Genomic DNA, 14,986 nt, shown 5'->3' on the forward strand with positions numbered 1-14,986 from the left:
AAAGAATCAATAAAATATATTTAAAAATATATATATATATATTTTTTTTTTATTGCCCTGACTGGTGTGGCTCAGTTGGTTGAGCATCATCCCATGCACTGAAAGGTCGCCAGTCCATTCTCAGTCAGGGCACATGCCCAGGTTGCAAATTCATCCTGGGTCAGGATGCATATAGGATGTTTCTCTCTCACATCAATGTTTCTATCTGTCTCCCTCTCCCTTCCTCTCTCTCTAAAAAATATCAGTAAAAACATTTAAAATATTGTTATTGATTTTTAGAGAGAGAGGAAGGGAAGGGAAAGGAGATAAATAACTATCTATGTGAGGGAAACATCAATTGGCTGCCTCCTGCATGACCCCTGCCAGGGATCAAGCGTGCCACCCAGGCATGTGCCCTGACCAGGAATCAAACCAGCAACCTTTTGGTGCACAGGACAGTGCCCAACCTACTGAGCCACCTGGTCAAGGCAGTAAAAGCCCATTTTTATGAAATGTTAGCACCAACATCATTCTGTGCAAAAGTGAATTTTATAGAAAGCCAGAAAAACTGGTGTTACTCAAATTATTTTTATCCAAATTATTTCATGCAAAATAATGTAGATTATTTTATTTGGGAAAACAAAAGCAGTCCATCTAGTCACCTGATGCTGAGAGAGCACACTTCAGCATTATTCCTCTTTTCTAAATGAATTAGGATGTGTAAATCGTAGATGCCTTCAAAAGGCTCACAGTTGAGTATTATGTTTTATTAGTGTTTTTTACCTCCTGAAGTTGCCATCCTAATTAAGGAATTCCATGAGAATGCCTTTCTTTGTGCTACCTGCCTTAGGGAGAAGTCACGAAGGTGACAGTGTCGTGGGGCCTGCTGTCCCATCAATAGTAGCACCATCTCTGGTTACCTACAAGTTCCTTCAGACCAAAGGCAGGTCGCCAGCCTCTCAGATCCAGGGGACCTCCAGAGAGCCCAGGTATCACCTCCTATTGGATTGGGAAGAAGCACTGCCCTGCAGTCGGTGTGAAGCTACATTTTATTACATGGACACAGAGAGAGTGCTCGAAGATGTTATGATATAGTGACAGGGCAGATAATGCATGTCTCTCTCCTCAGCTTCCAGTGACTGATTCACTGACTTTGCAGTTCTTCATGAAAAGGCTTATTATCATCTTCATAAAGTGTGAAAAAAGAAAATGTTTGCCTAGCCTGGCCGGTATGGCTCAGTGGTTGAGTGTTGACCTATGAACCAGAAGGTCACGGTTCAATCCCCAGTCAGGGCACGTGCCTGGGTTGCAGACTTGATCCCCAGTGTGGGGTGTGCTTGAGGCAGCCAATCAATGATTCTCTCTCATCATTGATGTTTCTATCTCCCTCTCCCTTCTTCTCTCTGAAATCAATAAAAATATATATTTTTTAAAAATGTTTTCCGCCCTAACCGGTTTGGCTTAGTGGATAGAGTGTCGGCCTGCAGACTGAAAGGTCCCAGGTTCGATTCCGGTCAAGGGCATGTACCTTGGTTGTGGGCACATCCCCAGTGGGGAGTGTGCAGGAGGCAGCTGATTGATGTTTCTCTCTCACCGATGTTTCTAACTCTCTATCCCTCTCCCTTCTACTCTGTAAAAAAACAATAAAATATTTTTTAAAAAATGTTTTCCTATAACATGTAGCCAGTCATTAGAAGAGATTTCTATGTTTGCCCAGGTGGTAGGCCATACAGAAGTAAAGTTAGAATACACTTTCTCTTATTTATATCCACTTTGGCCCCTCTACAAAATAAAGTGGTATTCAGACATCCTCAGAATATGCAATAATTAGGCAGGATTTTCTAGTCTTTTTAGTGGGCTTTGCAAAATTATCGAATACTGAAGCCTAAATATTCAGTCATTCCTTTGTCATATTACAGGTCGGGGTGGGAATCACCGTTTGTATTTGGCTGCGCCTCTTGTTTAGTGGCCTTGGGCGAGCTGACACCTCAGTGAGCCCAGCCTCTTCCCCTGTGAAAGAGATGAATGTTGGGTTTCAATGAGGATTAGAAACTGGCATGTGGTACAGTGATTAGGCATCCAAAATATGTTAGTTCCCCTTTCTTCGTGGCCTAAAACATGAAGATTATGAGCAACTTTATTGAGATATAATTCACCCCAAATATGGAGATCTGAGTTTAAAGATTTGCATGGGAAAATCAATTTAATGATACTTTGCACATGTATACAAATATATATATATGGAAACCCTCTTGAATGACTTGTGTTAGGATACCTGATCATCATGATATGCCCTCTCTTCCTCCATATTCCAGCTCCTCACTCCACCCCTCTGCACACCCATATACACAGACATACACATACTCACACATACACACTGAAGCTAGGATATACCTTTTTTGTTTAAAAGGTAGAATCATAAATGTTCAATTATATTTGGAGAGAAAGTAGGCAACTATTGGGGTATTTTTTAGCAATTGCTAATGGATTTGGGGGACTCTTGAGGACCCCTTGCAGAGGGGGGACAGCTATTTTTCAGTTTGTAACCTTTTCATAGGAACTGCTGCCATGTCCTACCAACCACTTAACTGCCTGACTGAAAAGGGGGGCAGCCCCAATGAAGCCACAGGAAATGGACCCCCCAATCTGCCTCACCCAAACCTGAACATGTTTTCTCCAGAGGAGCTGCTGCAGCAAATGAAAGAACTCCTGACAGAGAACCATCAGCTGAAAGGTAAGCAGCACCTGGCACCTGGCCCCTGTGTTTCTCCATTCATCCCAGGCCTTCCCGAACCTAATCCCTTTGTAATAAGGCTTGTAGGTGAGCTCCCTATTCTCTGTCTGAATCCCTGGGGGCAGGAAGAGTACAGCATTTAGTTTTTAGTAAGGCTAAAACGGTTTTCATTATTTACCTTTGGGTACAGGTCAGAATAAAAAGTATTTTTTTTTAATCTCAGGGAAATGGCATAAAGACATTTAGCCCAATTAAAAGGAAAAAGAAAGAAAAGCTGCTATTGTTTCAGTTGGTCCTAAATACTGCCTTGTTAAGAGGAAGGATTCTAATATTAAGCCATGGCTTTTGGCAGGTCCAGTGTTCGAATTTAAGAGTCACAGATGTTTGTCCATCTAGTTAGTTACTCACAGTTACTTGTGCTATATGGAGGCACCCAGGTCAATCTTACTTTATTGAGACTTTGGAGACATTAGACCTGCTAGTCCTGTCCAGAAGCAAAAACCACTCATCTTGCCACAGTCTTTCTTCTGACTGACCCTTGGGCCTAGACCAGGGGTGGGCAAACTTTTTGACTCCAGGGCCACAATGGGTTCTTAAACTGGACCGGAGGGCCGGAACAAAAGCATGGATGGAGTGTTTGTGTGAACTAATATAAATTCAAAGTAAACATCATTACATAAAAGGGTATGGTCTTTTTTTTTTTAGTTTTATTCATTTCAAACAGGCCGGATCCAGCCCGCGGGCCGTAGTTTGCCCACAGCTGGCCTAGACCCAGCATGGCATCTTTCAATTCAGAGCTTCAGGTTGAAGTGGCTTGAGGGGCGGTTTGATTCGTTAAGTCCAGTTTGTGTGACCCTCTTGTTGTGTGACCCCTTACTCTGAACTCCATACAGAAGCCATGAAGCTAAATAACCAAGCAATGAAAGGGCGATTTCAGGAGCTCTCAGCCTGGACAGAGAAACAGAAGGAGGAACGCCATTTTTTTGAGATCCAGAGCAAAGAAGCCAAAGAGCGTCTAATGGCTGTGAGTCATGAAAATGAAAAATTAAAGGAAGAACTTGGAAAACTAAAAGGGAAAACAGAAAGGTCATTAGAGGTGAGCAGACAAATTAGTTGTGATTTTATTTTATTAATATTTGTAGTGGAATCTTATTTGTCTAGACTTCTAGATCAAACCCTTTTATGGTTTAGATTAGATGGGTGTTTTGCATTATCTTGAAAGAAATGTTCTTGCTGAGAAGATTGGTTGTGATTTTAAGGGACATGAATAATCTCTTGTTGGGAGAAAGAAATTTGTAAAGCTTAGATCGTAATGATTTTAATCAGAAGAATGTTGAGGTTATAAATCACCATTTTGTACTCATTATAGACAGAGCAGAAGGACCTCTGCTTAGAACCGTGCAAGTGTTAGTTTTTGATGTATATCTTTGATAAAAAATTACATTTTTAAAATTTACTGTCCTAACCAGTTTGGCTCAGTGGATAGAGCGTAGCACTGCGGTCCGAAGGGTCCCAGGTTTGATTCCGGTCAAGGGCTCGTACCTCGGTTGCAGGCTCCTCCCCAACCCTGGTCAGGGTGCATGCAGGCGGCAAACAATTGATGTTACTCTCACATTGATATTTCTCTCACATTGATATACTCATGGGTCTTTCCCTCTCTTTCCCACTCTCTCTAAAAATCAATGGAAAAAAACCCTCAGGTGAGTATATATACATACATACATAAATAATAAAATAAAATTTATTATAACTCAGAATTTTTACTTATTGACCTTGTCCTTTCTCTCAGTCTAAAACAGATTCTTTGCTTTAAGTTTTACATTTACTTCTGAAAAATGGCTTGACAAATGTCATGTTGTGATAGGAGATTATATAAGGTTGCCATGTTTTCATTGACCCGAAGAATCTAGGAAATGTGCTCACAACCAAGACTGGGTGTCAAAGATGTTAGTGAAAAACACAAATCAGAGTACGTATGAAGCCTCTGCCCATACGCTAACGCTCACTGCGTATTATTTGTTTTGGTGGATATCTACTGTCCAAACCTGCAACTTAATAACCCTTTGGAGGATGGAGCCCTGGGTTAATTGAAGGAGATGTAATCCTGGATATCAGTGATTTTTCTTGAGACTATACTTTGAACTTTGTTGATCTGTAATTTCTTAGATGAGTAAAGGATACAAATACAATGGAAAGAAAATAATGAAAAAGGGATGCTATTGAATAATCTAACGAATGAAAAGTTTTTTAGAACAAGATCATAGTTTATATCAATGACCTACTCATCAACTCATGCTCATGGGACAATGAAAACATTCAGCTTTAATACATTTATATTTGTATTGGAAATGGTTCACTGTTGACAGGGTTTATCACCTCTGATGCTCCAATGTGTCTTACAGTTCCAAGAGCATTAAGTCACTTTTCTTGGGGAAATCTCTCATTGTCCAAATATTTTTGAGGTACAGTACTCTGAAGAAATGATCACCTGGAATACATGAGTAATTTTCTGTTCTCTGGAATGAAATACCTTACATATATATCCCTTGCCTTTTGGGATGTGAGCTAACAGTTGGCTTTAGCCATTGGTGCCTGTCACATTGAAACCAAAAAGGAAGCTTCCAGAAACAGTTTGTCTACCTGAGGTAGTCTGCCTGTAGGTTTTGGAAGAAGTTGAGATCAGAAGCTAAAGCTCTAGACAGCTTCTTTCAATCCAGATGATAAGTTGAAGTGAGCTACAAGCAGGACTCAGAAATGAGTCCTTGAGACAAAGGACTTGGAAGTTTGGGACAAAGAGACACTTAAAGCTCTTTAAGACTCTTGGTCATCAGCTTTCTCCCCCAAACTGTGCCTCCCAGGCCCACACCTGTCTCCTTGCCTCTTCCTTAATTTTTGTTTTATGGGTCATTTGAGATGATTTTTTAAATTTAGGCGCTCATCTTCCTGACTTAGTAAAGGTTTTAAGGCAGTGGTTCTCAACCTTCTGTCCCTTTAAATACAGTTCCTCATGTTGAGACCCAACCATAAAATTATTTTCGTGGCTACTTCATAACTGCAATGTTGCTACTGTTATGAATCGTAATGTAAATATCTGATATGCAGGATGGTCTTAGGCGACCCCTGTGAAAGGGTTGTTCGACTGCCAAAGGGGTCGCGACCCACAAGTTGAGAACTGCTGTTTTAAGGCCTTGGACTTCTCTCATTCATGCTGACCCATCTTTGCCACTGTTTCTACAGGAAATGCCCCCCAGCCATTAGGGCTTCTCATGCCTCTGTGCCACTCCAGGCCAGGGAGTTGGAATTTCCTTTAGAGAGCTGCCTTCTGATCCTCAGGGTGAGGCTGAGGGATTAATGGTCTGTCCAATTTCACTAAATTACTATACATTAGTTTTTCTAAGGAGTACTTTTTAACTCTTAATTATAGATTACTAGGCAAAGGTCATTAGATAGACTTTTCTTCTTGGATTATAAAATGGCATCACAACCTGCACACATTGCCAGGACAGTAGGATAGAGACATTACACAAATACACAGAAAGACCGGAAGTTGCTGTGTCCCACTTAGGTCAACGGTAAGTGCTCAAAAGTAATGACAGTGTAACAAATAGTGGAGTGGGGATTGAGATTTGGGAAAATAAACCATAACAGTTCTATTCCACGAAGGCAGGGAAAAGACTCCCAGTATTAAAATGGAGAGGAACTTAAAGTGTTATCCTACAAGGTGTTTATGAACAAATAAATAGATTCATAATTTCCCAAGGATAATTAAGAGATGCTCACAAGTGTGCAAAAAGACAATTAACCTGACAGTCCGAGATTCTAGTGTCATGGCCTCATATCACTGGTCCTCAGACAGTTGTTTAAAACTCTCTTCCCAGGAACATACTTTCATAAGGAGACAGAAAATTCAAATAAAGCTCTAAAGGCTTCTTTAAAATAATAAAATAAAACTTTCTTACCTTTCTGCCAAGGTAGTGTTTTTGTTTTGTTTTTTGTTAATCCTCACCTGAGGATATTTTTCCATTGATTATTAGAGAGACTGGAAGGGAAGAGGAGAGACAGAGAGAGGAACATCGATGTGAGAGAGACGCAGCAATTGGTTGCTTTAAAGGGCACGTGCCCTGACCAGAATCGAACCCAGGACCCTTCAATTTGAGGACCAATGCTTTTCCACTGAGCCAAACCAGCTAGGGCTATGCCAAGGTAGTTTTTTTTGTTTTTGTTTTTAAATATATTTTACTGATTTTTTACAGAGAGGAAGGGAGAGAGATAGAGAGTTAGAAACATCGATGAGAGAGAAACATCGATCAGCTGCCTCCTGCACATCTCCCACTGGGGATGTGCCCGCAACCCAGGTACATGCCCTTGACCGGAATCGAACCTGGGACCCTTCAGTCCGCAGGCCGACGCTCTAACCACTTAGCCAAACCGGTTTCGGCATGCCGAGGTAGTTTTTAAAAGTCCATTGTATCAAATGTCCCCCGAGAGGTCAGGTAGATAAATGTAAAGATTCCTATGGGGCATAGTCTTGCCCTCACCTGCTTACTTCCTAATTCCAGGCTGAGCAGTGCCTTTCCTTGTATGTTTTCATTCTTTTACATGTATGTTTCCACAGTGTGAGTCATTACTGAGAGATAGCATAAGCTTGGAGCCTTTCTTTGTCCACCTGACTTTGTTTCACAATGAGTTGCTTTTCTCTAAGGCTTGTGGTAGATTCCTGGCAAGAGACTGCTGCAAATGAAGAAGAGCATGATCTTGATGGTGGAGGGGCACTTCCCTGCTACACTTTTTAATATTTCATGAACAAGCTGGCTTATGATCCAGGCACGTCCCTTTCTGACACTTTTTGGTTCCACTGCTAGCCTTTGGACCTGTTTGCCACTCCTTAGGAAATCTGTCACAGAGGGTAAATGTGTGTGTAGGGGTCAATTTTCTAATGTGTTGCGTCATCTGATAATTACAAGTGCATGCATTTCTGGTGGTGCCAAGAGCAGTGAAGGTTTCCTGAGGAGGAAATCCGAGAGGACGAGAAGGTCACAGCTGGAAGAGACCACAGAGACCATGGGGTACTGTCTTTCTTTCTAACTCAAGAAAACTGAGGCCAAGACATGAAGTGAATCTACTCAAGGCAACACATACACTGATTAGCAGAGTGTGCCAAGCAAAACACCGCAGCTAAACAGGGTCTTGCTCTTCTGACTTTGTCATATTCAGTAATTGCAACAGCAGGAACACAACATGTACTTGACATTAGTGAAATATTAACCTTTATTATTAATGTTTATAGGGGCTGAAATTTTTTTTCCCATTTTGTTACCAGCCTCTGAATTGTCAGTTTGCTTTATTTCTCACCGGACTTAACGTTTAACCAGCTTAAAACAGCACAAGGTTTTACAGTACCCAGACTACATTCCTGGGAGAATTTTGAACCTTTCATTGTGTTTTGCCAGTACTGTACCAGGTGATATCTTTGGTGTTTTGCCTTCTGAGTAGGCATGACAGGTATGGGGAGAGTGATGATGGGTATACATTTGTGAATGCGGGGAGGGGGGAGCAAGAGGTTGAATTGTGGTAGCTTTTTGTCCTTATTTTCTAGTATTTTGGGGCTATAACTTATAATTCTGCCATGACAAAGTTTGGTTGTTTTTTAATTTTTTTTAACTTACTGCAAAAGCGCCCTGGTGGGGTAGCTTGGTTGATTGGAGCATCATCCTATACACCAAAAGGTGGTGGTTTCCATTTCTGGTCAGGGCATATGCCCAGGTTCCAGGTTAGATCCCCAGTCAGGGTGATTACTCTTTCTCTTTCATCGCTCCCCCCCCCCTTCTTCCTCTCCTCTCCCTTCCTCTAAAATTGATTTAAAAATAATAAAAATAAAGCATTAAAAAGTTACTTCAGAAACACTGTCTTTTTTATTGAATTTATTTGGGTTAACAAAATTATACAGGTTTTAGGTGCACAAGTCTACACATCACATCATATGTACACTGTATTGTGTGTTCACCACCCCAAGTCAAGTCTCCATTGTAGTTGGTTGTTATTATGATATCAGATTATTCCAGCATGCTGAGGAAGCATGTCTTTCTTGTCATGAGGTTTAAAAAAATTTTTTATTATTTGAATACAATAAAAAAATATTAAAATGTTTATTTTAAAGGTTATGTCAAAATAAATTGCCAAGGAAACATGAGAATTTTTACTGTAAAGCACAGGGGATCAAGTTGTTGAGAAACTGCCTTGTCAGTGGGCATGGAGCACTGGAGTTTGATGCTGGGGCCTTAGTTTAACGTGCTTTCCTCTTGGTCATTTCCAGGAACCCACTGGGGACCCCCAGGTCCCCGAGGCAGAAGCAGAACAGGAAATGGGACAACTGAAGACCCAAGTGTCACGACTTCAAGCTGAAAAGGCAGATCTGCTGGGCATTGTGTCTGAATTACAACTCAAGCTGAGCTCCGGAGGTCCCTCCGAAGACTCCTTTGTTGAAATAAGGATGGCTGTAAGTATTTTGGTTTTGTGTTAAGCAAATTCCAAAACCTCACCTAGGCAATTGATACAAATACCACCATTTCTTTCTCAACACAGGGAAGCCGCTTAGTGGGGACATTTCAGTAATAAAGGTAAATTGGCTCTTGTTTTTTAAGTATAACAATGCTTGTGAGGGTTATCATAGCTGAAATGGAAAAACATCTGTTACCTCTTATGACAAAATAGCTAGTCCTTTTTTTCGTCCTCACAAATCAGACATTTATGTGACTGACCTAAAAGGCAAAAGAAAAGCATAATCGTTTTCAGACCAGATCGTTCTCAAAGCTGTGTTCAGCATTTCACTTAGGTGAGCAGAATCGTGATCAGATGCAGTAAATGTTTTTAAAACATTTTTTAATATTAGAACCCTCTTTTTAAACAAGATCTTGTGAGGAACCATGGTTTGTTAAAAATAAGTGAAGGAAAGGAGCAGAGCTCTGCTGGTTGTAGAGGGAGGGACTATCTCAGCTTCTCTAACAGCAGCTACTCGGGAACCTGAGAACAGTTTGAAGCTGATGCTCTGTAACTCCCATTTATGTGCCACCAAAATGAAGTGAGCTAAGTGAGATGGCATGTCCTAGCATGTGTGCAGCACCCATCGTGGCTGTGTCTGGGTGTGTGGCAGTCCTACTAAAATCGTGGATGAACCACAAAGGACTTCCTTGCTACTAAAAAAGAGTGAGAAGAGGGGGAAAACATGTGAAGGTCCAACCCTCTGTCATACACACTGTCATTTTAGCTTTGTCAAAGTGCATGTCTGATAAAGAAAAAGAGATTGTGTCTCTGAAAGAGAAAAATGTACCTTGAAGATGAGTGGACAGATGAAGGAGTTGGAGGGGCAATTTGCAAAAAGCTAAACTACTGATGTGTCTGAAATATTAGAGTATGACTTCCTTTACTCCCTGATTCATTTGCTGCACTAAAGATTGAGTTGGAGAATGGCTCTTCATAACTTTGTCATCCACGCCCCCTAGTAAATCTTAGATGCATTAAAAGTGGCTGAAATTAAGAAAATTAAAATACTATTTGAAAGCACACTTTGCCAGAATATTCTTTCTGCAAGTGACTAAAGATTAGGAAACACAACTTTGATCAAAGAGCATTAACCTTCTGCAAATAACTGATAACATCCAGGAAGCTCTAAGGGCCCATCAGAAGTTTCCAAAAGGCTCCTGCCTCCAGGGCGTGTGGTGAGCATGGTATTTTCCCTCACTGATGAGTGACAGTTATTTTTAGTGTAAACCTGTTTTTCTTGGCCTTGCTTCTGTGAACTGGATAGCACTGCCCAAAATTTAGGAAGAATGCACACATTCAGAACTATCCGGAACATCTTTGTGCATTTTTGGAAGGTTATCCTGCTACCTCATTAAAATAGAATTGTCCTTCAAGTCATTGAAGTTGTCTTAATCCTCTGGTTTCCTAAATGGCTCAAGATGCATAAGGTTTCTAATAGGAGCTGATTTTGTGTTCTGTGAGCCTTGTTCACAGAAAACTGCCTCTTTTTCAACTTTGCTTCAGGAAATTCTAGCATTTTGTGTTTTGAAAGACTGTACAGGAAAGGTGTGTGGAGTAGTTGTCACTGGCTCCATGTGACCTTAACCTAGGAAAGAAGGGAACTGCCAAAGAGAGCAGGAGATAAGCTTTCATGTTATGGGGTCAGATTGACTGTGCTGAATGAGAGGAGACCAACCTTCGTCCAGATATTTATAATCCTGACAGGGCATGTGGGGTGAGGGAAGGGTACATTTCCATTCCATTTGAGTGACCGAATTTAAACATCTCACATTTAAATGTTTGGTAGGCTCCTTAGGTTGAATGTCATCAAAATTCTTGATCTTTTGACTTTTTCTTTTTTTGCCTTTTTATCTTTTGATAACATTTGTCTTGTAGACATATTGTATTACATCCCTTTCATTTCTGGTTCTACAGGAAGGAGAAGCAGATGTGGCAGTGAAAGAAATCAAGACGAGTCTTGGGCCCAGAAGAATTGACTCCATTGACACGTATGTGAAGAAAGACTAGGGCTGTTGGACAGGCTTACCGGACAGTCTTGTCACTTCCAGGTCCCCACTGAGAGGTCAAACATGGGCTGAAAAAGTCACTTATTATTAATTTATACCAGGACCTCTCAAGAATGTTAGGTTAAAATGCTGTTTAATGTTGTAGCTACAACTGGCAGAAAATAAGAACAATGTTTGATGCCTTTTCAGGCTAACTAACCCTCACCCTCAAGGTGTTTCTTCTCCTTCAGATAAAAAGTGAAAGACCTCTGCTTCCTAATTTGCATACAGCGCAGTTTGAGCTGGACCAGGCTGCCCAGCCTGATAAGTGGGATATTTCCATTTCCTCTGCCCTGTTCATTCCTGAGTAAAAGCCACAGTGACTGATACTAATGGGTAATCTTCCATAGCAATGACTATCACTGTGCAGAGTCTCTGGGTGTTTCTTGAAAGTGCCCAGGTATTTTACCTATGGAGTCTCAAGTCAAGACTCCTAAGTACTTATTAGGAAGTAGACCTTGTAATTGATGGGGGAACTTTGAGGGGATAGTAGAAGGACTGGGCCCCTGAGACTTGCATGTAGCACTCCCCAGAGCAGGCTGTTGGCTCATCCTCTATACGCCAGTTATTACTGTATTAGTCTACAAGAAACAGACAGTTATCTGAAAGTTTCTCTAAGGATCTCTTCCCTCGTAGACTTAAAAAGGAATTATTTATCTTTATTGTTGAGGGTTTTACAGATGGCCCCATTCCCCACCTCTTAGACTTTTAATATCTTTTTTCTATAACTTGATGAATGTATTTATAAAACATGAAAATGAGTTGTTGTTGTTTCTGTTATGCTCCCAAGCCCTAGTATAAGGAAGAAAATAAGTATTAGCTAATACCCTTCCTTCAAGCAGAGCAATTGGCATAAATGAAAGTTATTCCCATTTTTAGTTAGAAATTCCTGTTTTTCTCTATATTACTTTTTTTTAATATCAGAAGACTTTACTGGAAATGGAGGGAAGGAAGGAAGCCCTGTTTGAAATTTCTAAGCCACTTCCTCCTCATTTAGATCCATAGGCACAGACCACTTCCTCTTTCAAGCCACAGAGCTGTTTTCTATTACAGCTCCTTTATCCTGTTTGAGACTAGACTATATTAAGGAATCAGGTAGTGATTTCTAGGTTTGCAGTTTGAGCTTAGGAGTTGGGAACCAGAATTTACTCCTGGCTGTTTATTAGATGGGTGAATTTGAGTAGATTACTGAAAGAGTAGCTGCCATTAACATCAGCATAGTCATCTGGAATGTTTTGTTGTAGTGATGGTCATGGTTTTGTTTGCTTGTCATTGAACTGCCTCTAGATTTAATCACATTTTGAAATCAAGAAAAATATTTGACATACCAATGCTCTAATTATTTGAATTTTTTCTTGACTCGAGAATGTGATGCTTTTGTCAAGGTGGAGAAAGGCTGATGGCCTGCACGTCACCATCAGCAGCATGTGTGTGTGTACTTTTTTTTTTTAAATATATTTTATTGATTTTTCACAGAGAGGAAGGGAGAGAGATAGAGAGTTAGAAACATCGATGAGAGAAAAACATTGATCAGCTGCCCCCTGAACATCCCCTACTGGGGATGTGTCCACAACCCAGGTACATGCCCTTGACTGGAATTGAACCTGGGACCCTTGAGTCCACAGGCTGACGCTCTATCCACTGAGCCAAACCAGTTAGGGCTGTGCTGTGTACTTTGACTGTGGTTCTCTTGAGATTAGTTTTCTAGGAAAGCTGGGCACCGGAAACCAGGACTACCCCTGCTCCGCTGTTTGTGTGGGTCCTGTGGTCTGCTGCTGTCAGCACGTGCAGTGTAAGGCAAGCCTACTCCTAGTCTCCACTCTTTCCCTGGAAAGCATGGAGGCCTGTAGCACGGGGGTCAAGGGCCAGTGCTGCTTGTCAGTAAATGAGAGTTAACTGGAGAGTATTCTGGAAAGCAGTTCCTTTAAGTTTGTTCCAGTTATATTCTTAGACTCTGACATTTTTGTTTTCTAACTCTATACTGCCTTGATGTAGGAGCAGATCTGCAGAAGGTGCCAGGAGTTGTTTGGAATCTGAGGAATTAACTGTGCGCCAGCTCCTGCTTTGCCTGAGGGAAGGGACCCAGAAGGTGGAAAGGCTTGAAAAGGCACTGAAAGAAGCCAAAGGAAGGTAGGAAATAGGCAACTTGAAATATGCATACACTGCTTTTTTTTAAAATTATAAGTCTTTTAAATTTATCTTTATTGTTGAAAGTATTGCAGATGTCCCCCTTTTTCCCCATTGACCCCCTCCACACTGCCCCCCTCTAGATGTTTACCACACTATAGCCTGTGTCCATGGGTTATGCATAGAAGCATATATATCCTGAAACACCAGTCAGAAAGAATGTATGCACTCCTATGTCCAAAGCAGTGCTATTTATAATAGCTAAGATCTGGAAACAGCCCAGGTGCCCATCAGTAGATGAATGGATAAAAAAGCTGTGTACATTTACACCATGAAATACTATGCAGCTGTAAAAAAGAAGGATCTCTTACCCTTTGAGACAGCAAGGGGGGACCTGGAGAGTATTATGCTAAGCGAAATAAGCCAGTCAGAGAAAGACAAGTGTCATATGATCTCACTTATATGTGGAATCTAGTGAACAACATAAACTGATGAACAAAATAGATCCAGAGATATAGAAGCATGGAATAGACTGACAAATCTCAGGGTAGGTGGGTGGTAGGGGACTGAGGGGTAGAGAGATTAACCAAAGAATTTACATATGTTGCTTTTTTAACAGCTTTTTTGAGATAGCATTAAGATACCATTGAATTCATCCCTTTAAAGTGTACATTTCAATGATTTTTAGGATATTTACAGAGTTATATAACCATTAGCACTTTGTAATTTTAGAAGGTTTTTTCCCCCAAATAAGAAAATCAGTAGCCATTAGTGCTCATTCCTCTCAGTAATCTTTCTCTTTGAGGATTTACATATTATGGACATTTCATATAATTAGAATCATAAAATGCGTGGTCTTTCGTGATTGCCTTCAGGTAATGTTTTCAAAGTTTATCTATGATATAGCATGTATTGGTTTTTCATTTCTTTTTGTTGCCAAATAATATTCCATTGTATGACTAGACAACATTTTGTGTATTCATCAATTGAACATTTTTGTTGTTCCCACTTTGTGCCTATCTACACTAATAAAATACAAACATGCAAATTGACCGTACCTTCGCTATGCCTTAAGCCACACCCACCAGCCAATCAGAACGACTATATGCAAATTAACCCAACCAAGATGGCAGCTGGCAGCCACGGAGCTAGAGCGAGCAGGAGGCTTGGTTGCCCCAATGATGGAGGAAGCCAAGCTTCCCAGCTGCCGCAGTGGCTTTGAGCTCCACTCAAAGCAACCAACTTTCAATTATAGAAGATAAATAAACCGCAGATACCTGCTTTCAGCCAGTTGTGGCCATGGAGCTGGAGCGAGCAGGAGTGGGTTGCCCCTGGTGATGGAGGAAGCCAAGCTTCCCTCCCGCCCGCCCTGGCCTGCTCTGAGCTCCTCTCAAGGCTACAAAGTTTCAATTATAGAAGTTAAATAAATCCCAGAATAAATAAATAAAAAAGGAGAGGCTGGGAACTTCCGTCGCCAGGGGGGGCTTGGTCAGCCTGAAAACGGCCCTCAGCCCCTCACCTTGACTGGCCAGGCACCCCAGTGGGGACCCCCCCCACCCTA

The 14,986-nt window shown here is 41.1% G+C and overlaps 1 protein-coding gene across 2 annotated transcripts in view; it reads left to right on the top strand.

The window, feature by feature from the left end:
* Window positions 1-14,986, top strand: part of OPTN (optineurin) — a 56,463-nt gene that overhangs the window by 5,369 nt on the left and 36,108 nt on the right. For both annotated transcript variants that reach the window (XM_036352578.1, XM_036352576.1), the window contains exons 2-6: window positions 2,537-2,713; window positions 3,607-3,809; window positions 9,027-9,209; window positions 11,168-11,241; window positions 13,294-13,428. In XM_036352578.1, the coding sequence (XP_036208471.1) occupies window positions 2,548-2,713; window positions 3,607-3,809; window positions 9,027-9,209; window positions 11,168-11,241; window positions 13,294-13,428 (761 nt within the window). In that variant the 5' untranslated portion in view covers window positions 2,537-2,547. The remainder of the gene's footprint in view (window positions 1-2,536; window positions 2,714-3,606; window positions 3,810-9,026; window positions 9,210-11,167; window positions 11,242-13,293; window positions 13,429-14,986) is intronic.

This window comes from Myotis myotis, unplaced genomic scaffold (genome assembly GCF_014108235.1).
Source record: "Myotis myotis isolate mMyoMyo1 unplaced genomic scaffold, mMyoMyo1.p scaffold_m19_p_1, whole genome shotgun sequence".
Classification (NCBI taxonomy): domain Eukaryota; kingdom Metazoa; phylum Chordata; class Mammalia; order Chiroptera; family Vespertilionidae; genus Myotis; species Myotis myotis.